The 21,839-nt window shown below is 35.2% G+C and overlaps 1 protein-coding gene across 8 annotated transcripts in view; it reads right to left on the bottom strand.

Moving 5' to 3' along the window:
• The window catches only part of NLN (neurolysin), a 37,095-nt gene that overhangs the window by 14,573 nt on the left and 683 nt on the right, over positions 1-21,839 (bottom strand). For 4 of the 8 annotated variants that reach the window (XM_021534387.4, XM_031507263.3, XM_085567746.1 and 1 more), the window contains exons 2-7: positions 10,339-10,595; positions 7,960-8,108; positions 4,674-4,781; positions 2,388-2,490; positions 1,544-1,704; positions 141-276 (exon numbers count right to left, since the gene is read on the bottom strand). In XM_021534387.4, coding sequence (XP_021390062.1) covers positions 141-276; positions 1,544-1,704; positions 2,388-2,490; positions 4,674-4,781; positions 7,960-8,108; positions 10,339-10,595 — 914 coding nt within the window. The other 4 variants (XM_077790113.2, XM_085567744.1, XM_085567748.1 and 1 more) reach the window with 3 other exon arrangements.

Below are 21,839 nucleotides of genomic sequence, written 5' to 3'. Positions count from 1 at the left end.
CCAGAACAGAGGCAACAGAATTCCTTTTCTGACTAAATGTCATGGGTGCTGTGACCCAGTTATGTATTTAAATTCATCTTGGCAGAGGGAACATGTTACTACATTAAATATACAAGTATTGCTTATAAATGTGAACAAACCTAAGAAGGTTGTTACGTTATCTGTGCTCTTGGCAGTGTTTACCTCCAGGACAAAGCTGGCATGTGTGTTATAACCAAGAAGCTCTGCTACTTTTGCCCTTAGTGGAAGCAACTGCTGCAGAATTTTTGTGTTTTCCTAAAAGAGAAAGTAGGCAAATTTGTAAAATGAAACCAGAAAACACATATTAACAAAACAATTATCTCAATAATATCTGTAATCCTATGTAATAGAAAATATTTCAAATAAACACTTTTAGATTAAAATCTAACCTAAGTTTAGCTAGATTCTTGGAATGCTTCTTCTCAGAGTTTGCAGGTAGCTGGTTTTCTAGTCGCCCTTATTCATTACACTCCTTATTGTAACAACTTATCTTTTTTAGTTAATCAAAATATACACCATTTTCTTTCAGGTTGTGAAGAGCTTAATTCCTTTATCAATCATTTACAAGTGAAAGACAATAAGGAAATTTCTGGCAGCACAAGCTTAATTGCTTGCTAGTGATGAAGACAGATTGCTTATTACTATGCAACATTCAAAGCTGGTTTGCAAAATTTTCCTCTTTTGCCACTCTAACAATAGCAGTCAGGGAAAGATCTGAAACAGACACCCCCAGAACCTGACCTAAATGTGTTGAGGAATCCTCAAGAACCGGAAAACATAACTGAGTAAACCTCTAGTTTTGGAAAAGTGTGATTTGTCAGAGGGAAAAAAAAACCCCAAACACTAGATTGAAAGACTGTCACGCAGTTTTGTCATTAAATTTCTTTATGTGTGTTGACCTGCAGTGTTCAGTTCCTGATGCCATTTTATCTTATCATGTTTTCATCACACTTCCAAGCATTTCAAGCACAAAATATCAACTCTGCTATTGCTCTCTAATGCATGGTTGGTACAATTGTCTGCATGACATATCCTCTATCTTGCAATGCTTTTTTTTATTTTGTACCTGTCTAGTTCTGCACATATGCAATCTGTTGGATTTAACATTTAATCATCTGTGTTTATAATTAAAACCTGTACTTAAATAACCACTCTCTATTCTGAAGAATCCCAAAGGGCAACAGAAGCCACAATCAGACATCCTTTTCTGTGAAGAAAGTGTCTGTAAGCATCTGCAGAACACTGTAGGGAAATTTCACAGGACATCAAAACCCCATGTCTATTAACAGAACCACTTGAACATTAAGATACATACAAATACGCACACAGAGGCAGATTGTCAACTTCTAAGGTCTCAGAAGTATATCAGAATAAATTGGAGGAAGGCATTGTTAAAGATCATGGTGATAAGTTTTGATTTCAAATTACTCTATAATGTGCAAAGCTCAAACCTAACATTTGAATGCCTAGCTCCTATTTCAACTCTGCCACTGCACTGTAGAACAACCAGTACACAACATACCTCTTTGCATCTAGAGTTAAAGGCAGATTCCATTTTTCTCCTGGTCTCTGAAATGCAGCACTTCTTCATTACAGGAAAATAGTGGGGATACTTTAAGGTAATTTTATATTTGTCTTTCTCAGTCTTCTCTAAACTGTTAATAAAGTCATCAGGAAGGCCATCTATAGAACACAATTTAATAAACAATTTTTACCAAAATTATCTACTGCCCCCTGTTTATGTCAGACTGTTGCACTTGTTTTGCTGCAATATACTTTGACATCAGAAATACCCCTCTTTTTACGATTTGCTAAAACTTTTTCAAATTCCACCAAACAAAACAAAAGTTGGAAACACCTGAGAGCATAACAGAAATACACATAAGACCACCAGATAAAAACTAAATAAGAGAAAAAAAATATCTGTTATTAGAGCACATTTTATTTGATGCCTTTGAGATAATGAATCCCCAAATTCTCTGTCACATGAAATCTCTAGCTTGGTTTAAATTACTGAATTAGTTAAACTTTATTGTAGGACTAAAAAAGCTTTTCCAATAATTACACAGGTGATTGCTTGATGATAATTGAGAAAAGGAACAGAGTAAAGTCATGCTAAAGGAAGTAGGACCAACATTCTAACTTGATTCAAGGCAAAAAACCTCAGGAAGCACAAATGTATGAAGATATCATGAACACCTGCAAAAGATAACTGAATTTATTCTGGAGAAGTACTAAAAAGGAAACAGAAAAGACTGGGAAAAAACAGTCAGAATTTCATTTGATCTAACCATCATTCAAAAAATCAGTTATTCCAATAAAACTGGAAGGTTGAAAAAACAGAAATAAGCAAGCATCATACTCACCAAGTTCTTCCTTAGAAAATACCAGAAATGTGTTTTCCTCATTCAGGTTTTTGTTAAAGTCTATACACAGCTCATTCAATTTTTTCTTCATTGTCTTTATTTCCTGTATTGGGTATAAACTGAACTTAGTGGAAAAACCAAGATCAAAGTTGGCAATTTTTATCCTCCACATGAATAACATTTCATTTTTTTCAGCTAGGCTCTCTAATAACCAACAGTAAATACCAGGACCAGCAAATAACACATTACAGGTGACATCATACTTCACACCCTGTCAGTCTTCCTTTTGTTTTCTTTCAGTCCTGAGCAATATTGTGACCAAGGGCTATCACTCCAACATTTTAAACTCAGGCTAGAGAGGACTGAAGAGATTTAACAGATTCACTAAATAGTTTCATGTGCTAACATTAAAATATTTTCTTTTATTTGAACAGCTAAATTACAATTTTGTGTGTAAAAATATCCACTGAGGTCAATGAGAATGAAAGGAGTAAAAAAGCATGCAACCCACTCAAAACCACTGTTTTGGATTTGTACATATATGGTACAACAGAAAGAAGAGTCTGCTCTCACAAGACAAGCTGTTCCAAAACCTATTGTGAAATCCTGACAGTCATAGTTCTTAAATCATAGCAAGTTTCTGCATGTTATTGCAAAGTTCAAATAAACTAATAGTTACCAGTAAGAGAACACACATCAAATAAAAAAATGAAATGTAATTAAACTGTTGTTCCCAAAGGAATTTCAAAATACCTTTAGAGGCATCAGTTATATGAAAATACACATTAAAAACTGTTTTCACTAGTAGAAGGATGTGGATGAAGATTGGTTATTTTCTACAAAGGGTTAAGGCTATTCAACAGTCAGAAATAAAAGTCATAGTATAGCCAGAAATATTATTCAGAATTTGAAGATAACTATGTTGGCATCTGTAGAATCCCACAAGATAAGAGCTAGTGTGTATGTCTGAAACACCAATAGCAGGGTGGCTGTGGCACCAAGGACTTTAGGTAACAGCAGCCAAGGACTGTTGGCAATAATATGCTGTGAGAAAGAACAAGATGTGACTGGACAAGGGGCCGTAAAGAGGTAGGACAGCACTTTTCTGGGACAAAGGTCTTTGATCTACCTCCTGGAGATAAGCACAGCTCAGTACAGCACAGAGAAATGAGGTGGAGAAGCAGGCACAGACTGTATAGGGGAAACAAGACCACCAAAGACCCCCAAAGCCCTCTGAGCCATTTCCACAGCAGTGTAAAGAACAGACTGTGCATGGCAACTAATTTACATAGAAAGTGCAAAATTTCTCCAGGGCAAGGAAAGCTTATCTATAAAACAGTACCCCCACATCCAGGCCCAGGCAGTGCCCCCAGGACTCTGGACGCCTAGGCAGCTTGATTGATGCCAGAGGCATGAATGGTGATCTCTCTTTCTCCCTTTCTTCTTTCTCTCTTCCCCTCTTCAATTAATTTATCTCTGTCTTTTCCCTTTCACTCCATCCCTTTTATCCAGAACCACTCCCATGTGCTTATATTAGGTCAAGGACTAATGTACCAATTTCTATACCAAGTATATAATTTACTAATAAAAGTTTCTAAGTTTTTGCAGACCCTCTGATTTTGTCATTCCTTTCAACCACAAGCACCTGTATGAATCTTGGGCGCTGCCTTCCCATTAAGGGTGGGATGCCACAGCACCACAGATACTGACAATTTTACTTCCTGATTGCCTGGCAATTGCTTTCTAAGACAGTTCTCCCTTAATGAAGAAAAATTCAGAGTAGGTTGTTTTCTCCTCTAAGCTACTTTGATTATTTTCAGGTGAAATGCTAAAATCTTTGACATATTTTACAACATCAATTAACTGAAACTAGTGAAGTTGTGTGTTTGCAACAGTTATACATAATTTTGAATAGAACTGCAGACTCAGTAGCAACATTTTTTGAGAGGTCTCTTCCCTAGGAATCTAATTTAGGCACTCTCTACAATCATAATATATAATACAACTTTTTCAGCTAGGCTTCTTTTAGTCTCCAGGCTACGAGGTGATGCAGACCACTTGTATCTACTGTGTACTGTGGATATCTGTTAGATTAGTTTAAAAACCTTCAAGTGATTGGAGTTTAAAGGATGGATCTGGAAGTAAGAACAGGTAAGATAAGAGCAGTAATTCAGCAGATCCAAAAGCATGAAGTTCAAATATATGCTTAGTACAGCTAGATAACCATAAATTTATCCCTTCAACAGTTTGTAACCTTTAATTTATAAAAAAATTGTCCATATTTACTTTCTGTACTTCTTTAGGAAGATGGAGTCCATTTCTTCTCCCCACTTGAACAGATTTCTCTAGATATCGCTTTGTTTCAGGCTTTACATTTTCAAGATCACAGGTCTGCTGAAATGACAGTGTAGAATAATTGAATTTATGATACATTTTAAGAATGTGATACATTTTAAGAACCATATCAAGCATTAAAAGGGTTTCAACAGAGTTGTTCTTGAGAACACTGTCCTATTAAAAAAGTGAACATCCTGGATTTTAATGTGAAGAACTCCCCCAAAACAGTTACCTTACACAACGATATTCTTATATTCATGTAGAATATTTTTAAAATAATATTCTTTTACCAAGTGTCTCAGCATATTTACATACTGTCATAATAGCAAGCTCTTTCCATTTACAGTACAGTGCACTTAAGCTTCTTCTGCAGAGATAGCTTTCTTTTACATAGTTGAAGAAAGTCGGTGCTATAACACCTGTACCCTAACAACTGTGCTATAACAACTGTACCCTAAAAGTCTGACGGATTGAAGAAAAGCCCCAAAAGATTAGAAGTGTCACTTTAGAATATCAGCTGGGAAAAAAATTGAGCATATTTGTCTTCTCCAGAACCAAGCTATCAGTGACAAAAATAAAACAGTATAACAGAAAATTCTGAGTTGGAAGGGACCCACAAGGACCATCATCATCCTGAATATACTACATACACAAAATCTGGAACTCTCCAGAACTTTTAGAATTGTCATGGCTCATGATTTTAAATACCATTTTGTACTTGTTTTGAAGAACGTTGCTAATTTATTCCAAGAAAAATCCTTCAGACAGAGTAAGAAACAAAGCCTACTTAGAATACCACAAACAAAACCTGAAGCAGCTCTTTACATCAGGCTCTCCTGAGGGCATGTGGGTGGAGAAGACTGGCAACATTCTTAAGCATGCCTCTACTAGTCAGCATGTGCACATGTTAGGAGTTACAAAATTTAAAATTAGAGTTTCACTACCAAATTCACCTTCATTCCATGTTTCAACCTGCAAAATTCAAGTTTTTCAAAAAACAAGATATGGACCATATTAAACAACATAATTTTATGCAGAAATTTCTCCCCCCCTTAATGTATGGGGGAAAGAAAGTGACTACATTATTTTATTATTTTCTTGAATTAAATGTAAAAACCTCAATAATTTTCTTCCATCAACAGCTCTTAAATTAAGCATAATTAGCATAATTTAGAAGGAGTACTATTGTTAACTTAGTCCCCATTAAGGGGAGCTAAAGCATTCTGCATGTCACTGTGGTCAGGCAGATCTACTCATCTCTTAGTATGATGCTTTATAAATAACATGACATTATGAGAACCCTCATTCTCCTCACCTCAATTTTATCTGGCCCCCTGAAGGACATGAAAAAGAATTAATTTATCTGAACTATTAAATTGCCAGTGAGGCCATGAAAAACCTGATTTAATCTGTTTACTGCTTTTTTGAATTGGTGAAATAATTTCAGCTGAAATCTGAATTCTGTTTGTGGAAGTTCTTTTCTCATGTGTTCCTGGAGCCTGACTTTTAAAGTGAGAGTTTCTAACAGGAGGAGGTGTTAGAAATTTAGCAAAAATTACCAATAACTTTATTATTTGGAAATAGGAATATTCGACCATCTGGCACTACTGGAAATTTCGTGTTTGTTTGAGAGCAAAATTCTTACTACTTTAACAGTTATTACATGTGGATATATACTCAGAAATTGCATCTCTGGCAAACTAATATTAAAACATGCTTGCATGCTGCAGTTAACAAAAATTTCTAAAAAATTTAAATGGAGACTTAAGCAAAAATTCTGTTATGAAGGTCAAAGACTGCTGCAAGGGAAAGTGAAATAAGAAAACACCAAATGAGAAAAAAAATTTAAGTGAGTAATAGTAGTGAATAACAGCAATCAGTTTTCACTACCTACTATCAGATAGTTCTGTAAATAAAAAACAGATAGATACATAGATATGTTAGATTTGTCCTCAATGTATCTGTGCATTCTATAGTGGAGGGTAGGGAAAATCACAGTAGATAATACATACAAATTAGGCAATTTAATTACTAGCAACAGAGCAGGGGAAGAAGAAAAAAAATCATCATAAAATACAGAGGGGAAAAAAATCAACACAAGGCATTATCTGCCAACACACAACAGAACATACTCAGAATGGGGTTATTATATACTTCCACAAATATGTAACAAGAATACAAAGCTAGAGGAGAACACTTGAAAATTTTCCTGGAAAACACAGCAAAATACAACGGTAATGGAAGGCAATTTAGTATGGTTCTAATTCCCAGTCAAGTCTGCAAAAACCACATATGGTGACTCAAAGAAATAGGGCTCCAGTATCTTATGAGCATTACAAGAATATTAAAAATCAGTGGAGTTGAGAGGAAAAAATTATATATAAAACAGAGAAAAACATATTTTTTTGTTATCACATTAGATAGCTTCCTTGCATTATCCGTATATTGCACTTTTAAGAAAATTATTACTAAATGTCATCAGACATATTGGAACAAAATCAAATATTCTTTCTGATATAACCAATAATATAACCAAATGTTCTTTCTGTGAGCTACAAAATAAACAGCATAAGCGAAGAATGAGATACCTATAAGTACTCAATTAAAAGTGAAGCTAAACAGAAACACAAAAAAGATTGAAACTGTTTCAACACTAAACACATCTTTTAACATAGTTTTATTTTGAGGCTGATGAAATAGATGAAGAAGACAATACAATGTAATTGTCTGTAGCTGAGGTAATTTCAGAGGTCAATCCCATTTATATGTTCTCATTAACCTACATAACTTAATACAACTTTTATATTTAAAATTCTCAACTTTTTCAATAAAGCAGAATTTTGGACACAAATTCAAAAGTAGTATAAGATAATGTAAATGCTGTATTGCCTCTTTTCTTCCCTCTTGGAACAAGCTCAGCGAGTAGAATACAAAAAACAAATTCCTGCTAGGTTTCCCTCTTTTAGTTTAGATTCTGTGTATCAGTTCTTTGGAAGACTGACAAAAGTCAAAGCTATTGCAATGGAGAGAGAAGGATTTATAGATCTATATATGAGAGGCAAAGAGTAGGAACAGCACGATACACTGTTTTCTGAAGTATAGCAGTGTCCCACTGGAAAGATTTGAGTGGTACAGACACAGAGGAAACAAAGTTATTTTGAAAAGCATTGTGTACACCAAATAATTTTAGATAAATTTAGATACATGTCACTTATGCAGACACACTATTATTTACCTGTAAATAAACAATCTTCTGAAACACGTCTTCTCTCATGCTCATCTCCACATCAAAATTTGACAGTTTTTTGTCAGCTTCTGTACTTGCTAAGCGTATCTCCTTGTCAGGGGAGACGTGCTGGGGGAAATCCAACATGCTTCTTTCCACTGTTTAAATAAGAGGCAATGAACACAGAAGCATAGACATGCTTTAAGGATAGGGAGTTTTCCCTCTTCTGTCATTTATAACAGACCTAAGAAAAAAGTATCCAAAGCAACCTGATACATATAGCAAATAAAGTGATTACATGTACTATAAAGTTGAACAGGTGAAAGGACAAAAAAATACACCATTGTAACAAATAAATATTTTACAGAAGATTTCTAAACCCCAAGCCTAATTATCTCACAATCTTCAACAAAATCAGCTGAATGGTATGTAAATACATTAAGAATGCTTCATCTTCCAAAAGTCATGTAAGTGAAGACTGACGTTTCATAGCTGGCACAGATGCATCCATGTTAGCATTTCAAGTGAGAAGCTCTGAATCTTTCAAACATGCCCATCTGTCCTGAAGTTATTTTTACATTGTTATGAGCACAGTGTCAAATCCCCATGTACTGCACTCTTCTGTATTTAAGGAGAAACAACATGGCAAACAGGGAAGATGCTGTCTGTGCATTCTGAACTTCTAGAGATTGGAAGCTGAGTAATACTATTTTTTTTTAGAATATACTTTTGAGATTAAGTAAATCTTTGCTATTAAAGGAATACTACATCTTATCATGGCATTGAATAGAAATCCTCAAATATAAATGAATTTGCTTAATTGAAAATCAAATTACAATGTCTCTACCATCTACCTTTCCAAAAGTGTATTTTAGAGTAACAACATACTAGGCTGATTTAAAGCTTTGTAATTTTATGTGACGTGCAGTCATTTTATCAAGCTCTGAGCCATTCAGAAATGCAACCATGGGCATGTGATTATTCTTGAAGTCCATTGGAAACTTGCTCCTTCACCTCCTGCCCTTATGCAAAGATATTTCAAAATTATAAACTGAGTTTTGGCAACTTCCAAGTGTAATTTAAGGTCTATTGTCGTCTGTCTCTTTGGATAATGAGTTGTAGTTACTGGGGTAGGTCTTTATGTGATAGGGACACACAGGCCTTAAATTCCAAGCTTCTTATGGAAGTCTTCCTGTGGTAATAAACCCCTCTCATAAGCCATGGGCTGTTTCATAGCAGGTCATGATAATTTCACATACAGCTTTGAAGATTAGCTGTAGATTAATTTGAAGATTAAATGTGACCCACTACTGCAATAGTACATAGTAAAAAATGTACATCTTCCATCAAGTCTTGGTGGCTGTGCTGAAAAGCTGATCATCAATGTTTTCTGAGTCAAACACTGATTTTCCTTCTGTAAGTCTTTGTGGAGAAAAGATTTACAATAATTATACCAAACTGGTATATTGGTACAACTAAAACTGAAGCTGGCAACAGGCTTTTTGAATTAAGATTACTGTCTTTCTGAGTATTCCAGAATAAATTCCAGCCAATTCACTGAATGCGCAATTTAAAGTAATGTGAAATCCAGAGTAATATTACAGTACAATCATTTGAGATGCCAGCTATGCTTTTTTGCTAGTCAAAGATTTTGCTCCAAGCCAAGGTGGCTGTTTCTAGCACCTCTGTGACTACTGTAGATTTTCTCAGAGTATTAAAAGAATTTGACATCTATTACACTCACTGTTTTATAAATAATGCAGCCACCATCTGAAAGGTTTTTCTCAGCAAAGACACCCAATACGCAGTTTGTATTTTACCTATCTCCTCTGGCAATTATTGACAAATTAACTGAATTACTTGTGTTTGACCATTAAACCCCACTCACATATTGGTATGGTTTGATAATTCATTCAGAACAATTTAGATGTGACTGCATGACCAATCTTTCCCTGGATTCTTCAAGACATCACAGGCCACAATTTAAATGTAAGAACCAGTAAAGAAGTCTTCTTCCAACAGCACATTCAAAATTTCCTCATCATCACATTTTCTCCCTTAGCAGTTTATCAACATTTCCATTACCCCATTCAACTTGCTTGTGTCAGGTTCCGCAGTGGCTGAAAAAACACCGTTTACCACGTGTAATGCACTATGCATCCCACATACACTGCAGCCTACTCTGCTGCAGTGCCCCTGGCAGCTGCACACGGTTGGAAATGTAACTGTGTGGAGCTTCACATGCAAAACCAGAACAGGTGACTAATGCAGGCCTCTGGGAGGTCCTGAAAGATTATGGACCCTTGGGAGGCCTCTACACATTGCACACATTTCCTTATGTGCAGATGGAATGCCTTATGCAAAGAAATACAGAAAACACACACTAACCTGCATATTCCACTTCTATAGCTGCCAAAGCCCGTATGGTATTTTCGTGTGTTACTTCTCCAATTTCAAGCATCCCGATGCTGTCATATACATGTTTTGTCCTCCTGATAAGTTCTTCTGTTCTTGTTCTAATTTCTTCCGGTGACAGGTCCCATCTCAAAAGGTTTTGTCCTGATGCTATGTATGAAGAAGCCTTGGGCTGGCTAGTAATTTCTGCTCCTAATGTCATTCTCAACACAAGCCGAGGCCCAATGGACCTGAAAGTATGAAAATTATCTTTAATTAGCAAGATTCCAGTTCAAGAGACAGTTTATAGTAAACATTAAAAAAAACAGCATCAGAATATTTTTAGAAGTAGGAACAAAGTCCTTTTCAGAGCTGTTATCTTTATCAATTAAGTCTAATTTTTAAATAAATCTGTCTTCTACCTTTTTCATTTAGAGTAGGATTAAGTGCAAACAGGGACAAAAAATTTGGTATTGACAAAACCATATAAATTAAATTATGACTCAACCGTCTAAGGAAAACAGCACTGCAGTTACTGGAACTATACAGAAATAAGAGTACTAACATTTTTGAAGTAAGAAATAAAACCCACATAGTAATTTGTAGATAACAAAGAACAAGAACTGCAAAATTGCACAAAATAAGACATAAACATCACTTGATTGTATTCATAATAGCAAATAATTTTATATTTATACAGGATGTCTGCCACATAATCAGTATGGGAGGAAACCTTCTAGTTGTTGCTCATTTGCAAATTTATTCCTTCAGTTGTGCTGGATTTTAAATAGGCAGTTTCACTCTTTTACCAGAAGAGGTACATTCCTTTACTATGATATATGTATTAATAACTATCAGCTGTAGTTCTAATCAACTATATTTCAACTTCTTTAAAATTAAGCTTGCAATCAAGTAGTCAAACTTGCTGCAGTGTTTACTATCATAGGAGGATCCCTGGCTGTCAGAGACTTACTATTTGTCCTCTCATTTCAGACATATAATTAAAAAAAAATAAAAATCATATGTTATTCTGGTAATAATGATAACTTAAAATTTTCAACACTAACTAAAAAAATACAGAAATCTTGCTAATATAGGGATGTTTATTTCACATTGTTTTATATAAAGTAACCTTTTCTCTTAACACTAGCCATTGTACCTGTATTGATTTTACTGTAAAACCTGTCTGGTATGTACAAAAATGCAGAGAGGTTTGGGCATACAATGCTGGGAGCATGCATACAAGACAGACAATTTTCGCCTGAAAAAATAACGAAGAAGAAGAGTGAAATGCCAACAAATTGAGATGGGCTGCACACATGTCTTCTTTTTGAAGAAAGGCAAAACTTTTTGTCAAAATCTTCCAATTCTATAATAGAATTTCTTCAGAAATAGCCTATCCAAAATTATTTGATGCAAGACAAAAACAAAAGACAACATTTCTATTGATGCTTTATGTTGAAACTTAGTTTTCTTTATTACTACAGATTCTTCAGATCTTTCCATTCCAATATAGGTGAGTTGTTTACTTTTCCCTTTGGTGGCATACATCTGTGTCCAGAATATTGACCATTTGACTTTGAAAATGAAGTGTGAATAGAGAACATTTGTTCCACCTCTGTTCTTCTCTGATGCCAATTGAATTCTAGTGCTAGGGCTTTAGTCACTTCTCCACTAGACTACTGAAACTTTAAATTTCAGACAGAAGTTTAGGATGAATGAAGCTGCTGTCATAAAAGCAAAAGCTTAAGTAATAACATTCTCAGAAAGCATTAGTTTCCCATCCCCAAAATCTACTGAACTCTACCCTGAATCTACAAACTCATTAAACAACAGTACTTCATTGAGTCACAAACAGATTCTCAGTGGACTGCCCTGTATCTAGTTTTTCACACATTGCCAGCATAGGTCTGGTAAAATCTCTTGGGAGGTAAAGGGAAACTCCTCAGAAATAGGTTCATGGATCTGAACTCTACACCACACCACCCACACCCAAGAAGATGAGAAAGACTACAGAGTGTTTCAAACTGAAGTCAAAATAAATGTAAATTGGAGACAAAGGAAAACAACACCCTGAGCAAGAAAAGGTATGCTCAAGTGAAGGATACTAATTATTTTTAAAGAGAACCTATTGCCTTTAGTTATTCAGTATCTTCACCTAGAAATTTAGACAATACAGCCCTGCCTCTGACCAACTGCATACCATCCGAAACAAACACTAAAACAGTCACAGCAACAACATATTACATCAATTTCAGCCTGTGCAACAAGATTTATTTATAATTAAAGTCAGACAGAGTTCATGAACTCCATGGAATGTAGGGTCTCAGATTACTAGAGAATACTATTTTTAAATACCAAAAAAAGATGCCACCTGATTTTCTTAGTATTGGCTAGTTCAATTAAGACATATACCTGTAAATTTGAGAGCTGCATAAATTATTGCCACAAATACCAGCAACTTGTTGACTACCTATTAGAAACAGGAAAACACAGAACTGTGCAGTTTTGAAATGCTGATATTTTGTTTGCTTCCGTTGCTAGGCAGATGCAGTCATTCATGTAGATCAAAAAAGGCAGTAAAAATCAGGTTTTTCTAGTTGACCAAATGAGAAGGTGGGCCTTCAAAAACCGTTATATAATATTTCATGTAAAATCAGTTGCTACACATAATTCTTCAAATAATAATTTACAGACATGTTGCTACCTTGCTACCAGTCACTCAGACTGTACTAAGAAACTAACATCAGCTTAATAAAGAACTGTGCAAGTAAATAAATATGCACAGGTGAAATCTTGGCCATTTCTTTCATGGCTTAGTGTTTTGAATTATTTATCTACATAAAACTATAAATAAATTCCCAAAACTCCATGTATCAGACTGCAGTATTTTAATAACTTTGTTCAAAAAGAAAACAAAGAAACAATGCCAAGACCAAAAATTGTAAATAGACTGTAAAGAAAAATGAAAGAAGAGTATAACTAAAATAATATGAAGCTCAAAAATACTATGCAGTTACATTTGACATGCTATTAGAGAAAAAATATTAAATTGTATAACTGAGGGATTATTTAACTTCCCAGATATACAACTGGAATATAAGTTCTATTAATAATTCTAAGAACCAGATGCAACAGCAAAGAGTTTTCTTCAAACACTGAACCAAGCAGGTATAAATATAATTTTAAGCTTGCTTTTGGTAAACAGCACCAACATTACAAAACAGCCAAATACTGCTTTCACTGAACCATCAGATGTTGATGCAGTTTAAATTAGATGAAAGGATGTTGCCTTGCATAGGCTGTTGCTAATGCCTGAACTGTTTGGTTCAAACTGTTTCAGCTATCACATTCAGTTTTCTCTGGCGTTAGAACATTAGAGGCATCTGAACAAGTCTGGGTTAAGTATAAGGCTCACATCCAGCAACAGTATTGCCTTAAGACATTTCTGTCAGTGCTCCTCCCTCCGTTACTCATTTCTGCCCCTGTACCATCAATGGCATCAGCATAACTGTTGCTAGAGTCATACTTAGAAAATACCCAGGACAGCATATAGGTGAAAAATAAAGTAGACCAAAACCATCTAGGGGTTTTTACCAGGTAATCAGTCTCATCACCCTTTTCATGAGTGACTTCAAAACAGTTGTGTTAGCCTAAACAAAGCATAGGTAAAGCAAAAAGTGTCAGTAGCAACCTAAACTTTCACTAATGCCAGAAACACATATGAGATCATCAACTTAGTCTAGCAAAGAGACTCTCAAGATAATTGCTGTCATTAAGCATACCATTTAAACGTCCTAAAGTAAAAAGAGCTCTTGATGCTAAGAGGCAATACAGGTGTAAGAACAAATTCTAACAAATTGGTCAGGAACACATGAAAGCTAAAACTACAACAGATATTTGTAAGCATCAGGGCAGTGAGAGTCTGAAAGAGATGTCCAGTAAGTCCCAGCAAGTGAAAACATGTCTATTTATAACATGGTGCTTGACCGGCTTATAAAATGTATTAGTACCTAAGTACTAAGTACCTAAGGTAGCACAGGACTAGATTGATCACCCAAAATGCCCTTCCAGTCCCTGCATTTCTGTGTGGTCCTTCAAAATTAACATAACTTTATTATATTGCATTTTTATAGTAAATATCTAACTGGCCTCTATTATCAACTTGCACTGACCTTTTTCTGGAGTAACTCCTATGTCATCTAATAATGTCAATGGAATGACATACAGGGCAGACTGAAATATTTTATGCATTTGTACAGTGCTACATCCATTTAGGAGAACATCAGGAGGAAAGGCACACAAGGTTTCTTTTGGTCCTTCAGTTATAACAGAGATTATTACAGATACAGCTGTTTTCACAAATTATGGTGAAAACATAATTTGTGAAAACAGCTAATCTGCCAATCTCAAAGCAGTAAGAATGTTATTTTAAGTGTTGAATAACACTTAAAAACTTAGTAGCTACTTCTAAAAAAGGATTTTAAAGAATAAAGCAAAGCTTCTAAGTTGCAGATTGCAATAATTGCAGAATGCCAGGGAATTTCTTTCACCAATAAATCCACAATTTGATTACTTGCTGTTTCTGGAAATTATAAATTTGATTTATTTTTAGAAAGGGGAAGAACCTATATAATACTCTATTACAGCAATACAGTGGCCCACATAACTACTGCAAAGACAAACACTGCAATTGAATTTACAGACTTGATTTTTAACTTGTGCAATATCTTAAACATATTTAACACTTAGGTAAGTCTGGTTTTGCTTAGAAACATTTTCTGTGACTGAAATATGGGCCAAGCAGCCTTCTGTTGGCATGTTCCATTAACACTATTAAAATAAAACAAGAAAGCCACAATCTGTGAAGAAGCAGCAGGGAGGCGTAGCACCAGCTTTAGAAAATACAGACAGAAGCCAACATGCTCCTACTACCGAGAATCACTATATAATACAGTCAAGATTGAAGCCTGCTGTCTCATTTAAGTCTGATTACAAATTGATAGTTTTAATTCCACCAAAGACTCTTTAATGGCACTTTCAGTTTTCAAATTAATCTTCACCTAAACAGTATTAGTTACAATGACAAGTATAATTTTACAGAGTGAAATAAATGAACTAATATATTTCTGAGAAAAATACATACAGACCAATTTATTGTACTTGCAAATACATTTGACAGTTCCATGTAGCCACACAAAAATCAGGGTATAGTGGATTCATGCAAGAAGGAAAACTGTATTTGCTCTGACAAAAGAGAATAACAGCTTCAGAAGTGAAGAGATAACAGCTTCAGAAAGTGAAATGAGAGCCAAGATTTTAAAAGAGAGAAAGACAGAGGGCTCTGTATGTGTGTGAGAGAGCAAAGATTCAGATAATTTAGTCAATGAGTTCTTAAATACTCTAATACAAATACATACAATTAAGTTTTTCTTGCTGGACCTTATGTATACCTTCAGAGGACATTCTTATGGATATAAGTAAGAGCATATTTGTAAATCACAATTAATGCCATGAACATCTTTTTCAGTAACATAAAGTATGAAAAATGCTGGAACTCAAAATCAAGAGAAACATTTTGATGTTTCTATTTTTTGAAACAGCATATCTTAGCTAAACAATACTTCCTGATCTTCGAGGTTGCAGGAGAAGCAGTGCTGCATGGTGGAAAGCAGCACTGTGTATCTGAAAACTGTACCCACTGGATACCTGCAAATCAATACCCACAGGGGTTCAATGTTCTAACTCCACCTAGCGGCCTCATCAAAATGAAAAACAAAACAAAAAACCAGACTCACCTACTAAGGAATATAAAAACTGACAGCTGGCCTCAGGATAAGCTATTTGGTACTTGAGTAACATGCCGTACATCAGCATTTCCCTGGAAGTCAGAGTCAAGCGCTACCGAATATATACAAATGACAGCAGATAAACATGGTTTAAGTAAAGTTTAAGTAAACAGTCAAGCCTCACATAAAATGGAATTAAAAAAAAAAAAATGAAGTTAAAAAGAATTTCAAAACCAAATCTCAATTCAGCAGCATCTAATATAAAGCACATTTCAGTTGGCCTGTTTCACAGGATGGGCTTTATAAAAAATATAACAGACTAAAATATTTGTATTATTTAGAGATCCTTAGTTTTTGCTTGAATTTAAAATATACTTTCATATTACTTTCAGTTTTGATGTACAACATTAGACAAGAACTGACTGTATATCTAATTGTAAAGCAATGACAAAATCAACCAACATAAGAGAACTGGGTAGCACAAGGTATACCAAGAATGGAAAAAAAAAATTCCAAGACAGAACCAGCAGAGTTAAATGGCGCAAAGTTAATCATAGGGCAACATTATTTCAGCAAAGCCAAAGGAATGAAACTATAACACTTCAATACAAGTCATCACTTCTTCCTGCCAGACAAATACATATTAAATCCTTTTTCCATTTCACTTCTCAGTCCTCTCATCTGTTTGGCTCTTAACAGTATATGGAACTGTGAATACATGCCTTGAATTCCTGGGCAATTTTCCTTGGAAAAGTATTTGGCTCTGTGTCATAACTGTGTTTATCACAGACATATCTTACTGTAGAAAAGGATAGCATGTTTAGTACTCCCTAATTTAAAGTTCCATAACTGCCATTATAAAGTTCCATAACTGATTTCTAAAGCTGCATTTGAAGAAAAAAAAAAAATCTGGCAGCTTTTGGCACTAAACCTTAAATTTTGTCACACCTTTCAGAAAAAAGAAATTCTCTGCAACTGAGTTCACTGGACAGTCAACATTAATTATACTTTTAGCACTTCCAGTCTAAATGAGCAAGTAAAAAAACCCTGAAAGTCATACAAACATTTAAAAATCTTTATTGATAGATTCATTACCCTCAGCGCTCATGACCTTACTATCTGAAAAAAAATATTTACTGGTTTTCCAGTAGAATTAACATCAGAAAACTAACTGAAAAGGTGCTCCATGGCAGCTAACAAAAAGCCCAGACCTTAAGTAGGAACTAAAGCAGTGTATGCAAACATGACACAACTTACTTATTTCTTCTCCCCTTCTCCTCCAACAATCTTTAAACAAAAGGAATTTGGAAACTGGTCTGATTTGCTTTCATATAAGGAGGTGATTTTCTCACAGTAATCTGCAGTGGAATGCACAGAAATGCTAGGGTATGGTACCTGCAGTGTCTGATCTCTAAAATTATGGTACACATGGTTCTAGGGAAAAAAACAGAACAAAACCCGATATTCAGTGCACCAAATGAAAAAAACCAACAAAAACCAACATACCCCAAAACCCAAACCACAAATTACTAGCACTACTAATTTAGGTTTCACAGCATTCTGTGAACTGTATCCATTGGATGTCACAGCAAACCTCCATCAAAGTAACTTGCTTGCAGCATCTCAGGAAAGAATATTCTTACCAACACTTGCATACAGACAGTAGAGTCTGAGGCACAAGGCATTAATTGTGATTGTCTTATTGTTTGTTTCTAATATCAGGTAAACTGTGGAAAAAAACAGTGGGAAGAAAACTGCATTTAAGGACCTACAACTCCCTCAGGTGCTGCTGCGTAAGCATGTATCTTATTTCTATCATGACTGCCATAAACAGCAAGTGTAGGCTGTTTAGTGAAAACAATACACTCCCAGGATAGCTCAGTAGTTGAATGCAATCAGCTAACACATGAGAAACAGCTTGTTGACTCCATCTGAAAAACAGCTGGGACTGCAGGACAGAGAAAAATACTGGTAGTTTGTAAATGCTTTGTCTGATTGATACCCAGTACTAATCAGTTCAGCCTCTTCCATGGAAATATGCTTTGACTTCTCACTAATCTTGTCTCATACAGTCAAAGCAATGAGAAATGTTCCCTTGCCATCACTAGTAATCTTGTCTCATACAGTCAAAGCAATGAGAAATGTTCCCTTGCCATCACTAGTTAGTTGGAAAACTCTGCATCTTCATAGCAGATGATGATGACCTACTCCACCTTACTTGCTTACCATCTTAAATCAGTTGTCCCATCTCCTTGGGAAGACAGTGCATTGTGAATATGCCATGTTCATTTCAGTGCTTGCAAAATCCCAAACAGCCTGCTCAACACCACAAATTAGGGAAGGAAATTAGGCCTGCCTTCCTCTCTGGCTTTTGAGTGGAAAATGGCTTAGTAACACTGTGCTTCGCAGGCTTGTTACAGGTTATGTGAAATATTGTTCCACCACAATTAATACAGCAAAGACCTTTGCTTTTTTAATTTCCCACCAAAGAAATAAAAAATGTCTGTTAGAGACAGTATGAAAAACTAATGTGTCCAGTAATATTTTGCTCAGAAACAAGTAAAATCACCACCATTCTCACCTCACCTTCTCTAATCTAAACACACATAACATTTACTGAAAAAGTCTCCTCTACTGAGAAAACTTTAGACTCAAAAATCTATAGTTCAGTTAATATAATCTATTTTATTTCCACAGATTATTGACCAAAAGGTCCCAAAGAAACTATGTTGTTGTGGGAAGAGAAGGTAGATCTTCTTGCAGGTAAATGGTTATAAAAATTAGGCTGTTAAAAATGGCTGCTTATTTTTCTGAATGGAACTATATGACCTGTGGAATGCTGGAAGGTTCCATGCAGGGTTCAGTATTCTTTCATGTCTTTAGACATCATCTACAAAAAGCTGGGATCAATGAAGTCACAAAATTTACTAATGATTAGTTACTCATGACAATGCAGTGTACTAAAGGCAGCTACAAAGAGATGAAAAAGAACGTCAGAACACAGAAAAGTTTAAAACCACTAACAAAGTGAATGTCAAGACTTAATAAATGTCACACACTTAAGACTTTACATACACAGGAGAGGTTGTGACACATCTAATCATTCTGGAGACAAAACAGCTCGACAGAAACATCAACAAAGAAGCAGCTGCAGGGAAAGAAATGATAGGATTTTGTAAAGGTGGAATAGAACAAAACACAGAAATTCATTATACCACATGCAGGAAGCACATGCATACTACGTGCATTTCTGATTGTCTGAACAGTTTAACTCTCTTGTCTTCTGTTCTCCCACTTGCCAAAACCTTCTTCTGTTCTACCAAGTCATGATGACTTAGAAATAATGAAGACTTAGAAACAATCAGCTGCATTGAGCAGTGGACTCCACTCAAAGTACAAATACTAACTAGACTGGGATTCTTTGGAGTGGGAAAAAAAAAAGTCACAGAATAAAGCACACGAAAAATTACTGAGAAAGTACTTCAAAGATCTAAATGATCATAAAGTGGATGGAGAGAATGAACAAGGATCAATTTTTAATCTGCAGCTTTCAACATAACCAGCTAGAGAGTTTTAGGACGCATCTTCAATACAAAAAAGTATCACAGATTTTTATACAAGATCACATGAAAAAACCCCATTTTTTTGTTAGAAGTCCCTAATTCTTAGACTGTTCTGAAAAGATAATACTAAATGTACATATTGTCTTACATGTTTTCTAAGGCAGCTCATCCTGATTCCTGCTGAACAACAGTTAGACTTTTGAACTAACCCAAATTATTCTATAGAAATCTTTCCAAGCCAGGCATTTCTTGCTTTATAGCAAGAATGACACAACAGGTATGTCCTCAAAATACATTAACAACATTGTTTAGCATGGTCTAACTGGTGCTTCATGGGTCAAATAAAGTCCAGAAATGTTTGCCAGCTCAACAGCTTTAACTCACCCAGTCCAGGAAATAATTTTGTTCTGCAAATTCCGTCTAATAGACAAACAGGCTCTTCAGGAGCCTGCTGTGGTTAGAAAGGTGGTAGCTGTTGCTTCTGACCACAGAAAAAATTGCTGCTGCAATACATATGAGAGTTTATGCAGTCCACAGATCATAGGGAAAGGCAAAATTTCCCAAATGTCTTGTTTGGCCTTTGCCATTTCTGAGGTGTTGGACCTGATACTTCAATGAAAGAAAGAGATATATTATTGTTGTAAGCATGGAATAGGAAAATTACTATGGAAGTTCCTCTCATTTCTTTGTCCTCCAGTGTCATTATTTCTTCTGCCTTTTCCCAGACTCAGTTTCTTGCTGGTTTTCTTCCTCAGCAAGACAAATGATAGTGTTCAGAGTTTCTTTTCACTTTCTTTCATTATATTGATACCTGTATATAGTACAGCATGCTGGTACCTGTCTCACTCATGTACACGGATTTCCATACTCAAAACCTTCTTTTGAAGATTTTCAAAGAAACACCCCAGAATTCAAGAACCCAAGAAAATTTTAGAACACTAAAATTATTTAAATCAATGTGTCTTCTTTTATTTTTTTCATATGTAAGAATATCCTCATAAAGTAAACAGACTTCTATGCTTAATTATCTAGCCAGTTTTTTCCCCCATGTGTTTTACTGCATTAAATCTGCATCTTTAAATCTTTTGAATCTGAATGGGAAAAAAAAGATAATTGGAAAAAGCCTCCTTCTGCAAAACTGCTTATTTTAATCAAAAGAATCAGACATTAACATCATTTTTTTAAATGTAAGACATAATATTTGACACTTGCTAAGAATGGTCATTTGTATCTCATGTTAAGATGCCCGCCAGAAAAATAGAAGCTGGGACAGAACCTATCCAAGATTTCTGTGACCAGCTCCTTAACTTTTGAAAGTTAAAAGGTCACTATGACACACTCAAGAATACTGAAACAATTATTTGGGCATGCTGAAATGATGACTTGACAAAAAAAAAATCACAATCAATGAAGTGCAGCAACCATTCCCCATTCTACTGATTTTTACTTAAGAAGGAGGTATCTTCATTGTCCTAAGGCAAACTGCAACCAAAGACAAACCTTTTGTATAAAGAAAACAAAAAACCCTTCTTGCATTCTTTTTGATGGAAAAATCTGTAAGACAGACGGTCAACAAGAAGTGTGAAAATTACTGTACAAAAAAAAAGGAATGTAAATGTAAATTAGGAAAAGCAAATAGATGTGCACTTTATTTAGCACCAGAAAATAAATCACTTAATTTTCAACAGCAGCAGGAGCCTTATGAAGAGAAAATATTCTGATTCTTATTTTCTATCTGCTAATACCCCTCAATCTTAATTTGAAATGAACAAAGGCTGTGAAATAGGGCAAAAACTGTACACTTTGTGCAGTAAGCACATGACTATCATTTCTCAAAAGACCATGTGAGGCAACCATCTTTTCCATTTCATGCTAAAATTCAGCTCCATTCTCTTTACCACAACGTACCCTCCTACTATTTCAGTGCTTCCTATTAAATATAGTCCTTTAGAAAAACTGAGAGACCAAAATAAAAGCAATTATGTTTATTTGTCTAGTCTTCCTAGAATTGACTACAAGCCTTTCACACCGGTTTTCTGGGGTCCATTTAGACCTAGTGTTCATTATGGAGAAAGTAAGTAACCCCCTATTTTAAAACCTTTTGACGGTACTTTGGTATCTGTTTCACCTGTCCTACAACGTG

Source organism: Lonchura striata, chromosome Z (assembly GCF_050655825.1).
Source record: "Lonchura striata isolate lonStrDom1 chromosome Z, ASM5065582v1, whole genome shotgun sequence".
Lineage (NCBI taxonomy): Eukaryota > Metazoa > Chordata > Aves > Passeriformes > Estrildidae > Lonchura > Lonchura striata.
This window is presented reverse-complemented; position numbering and strand designations above follow the sequence as displayed.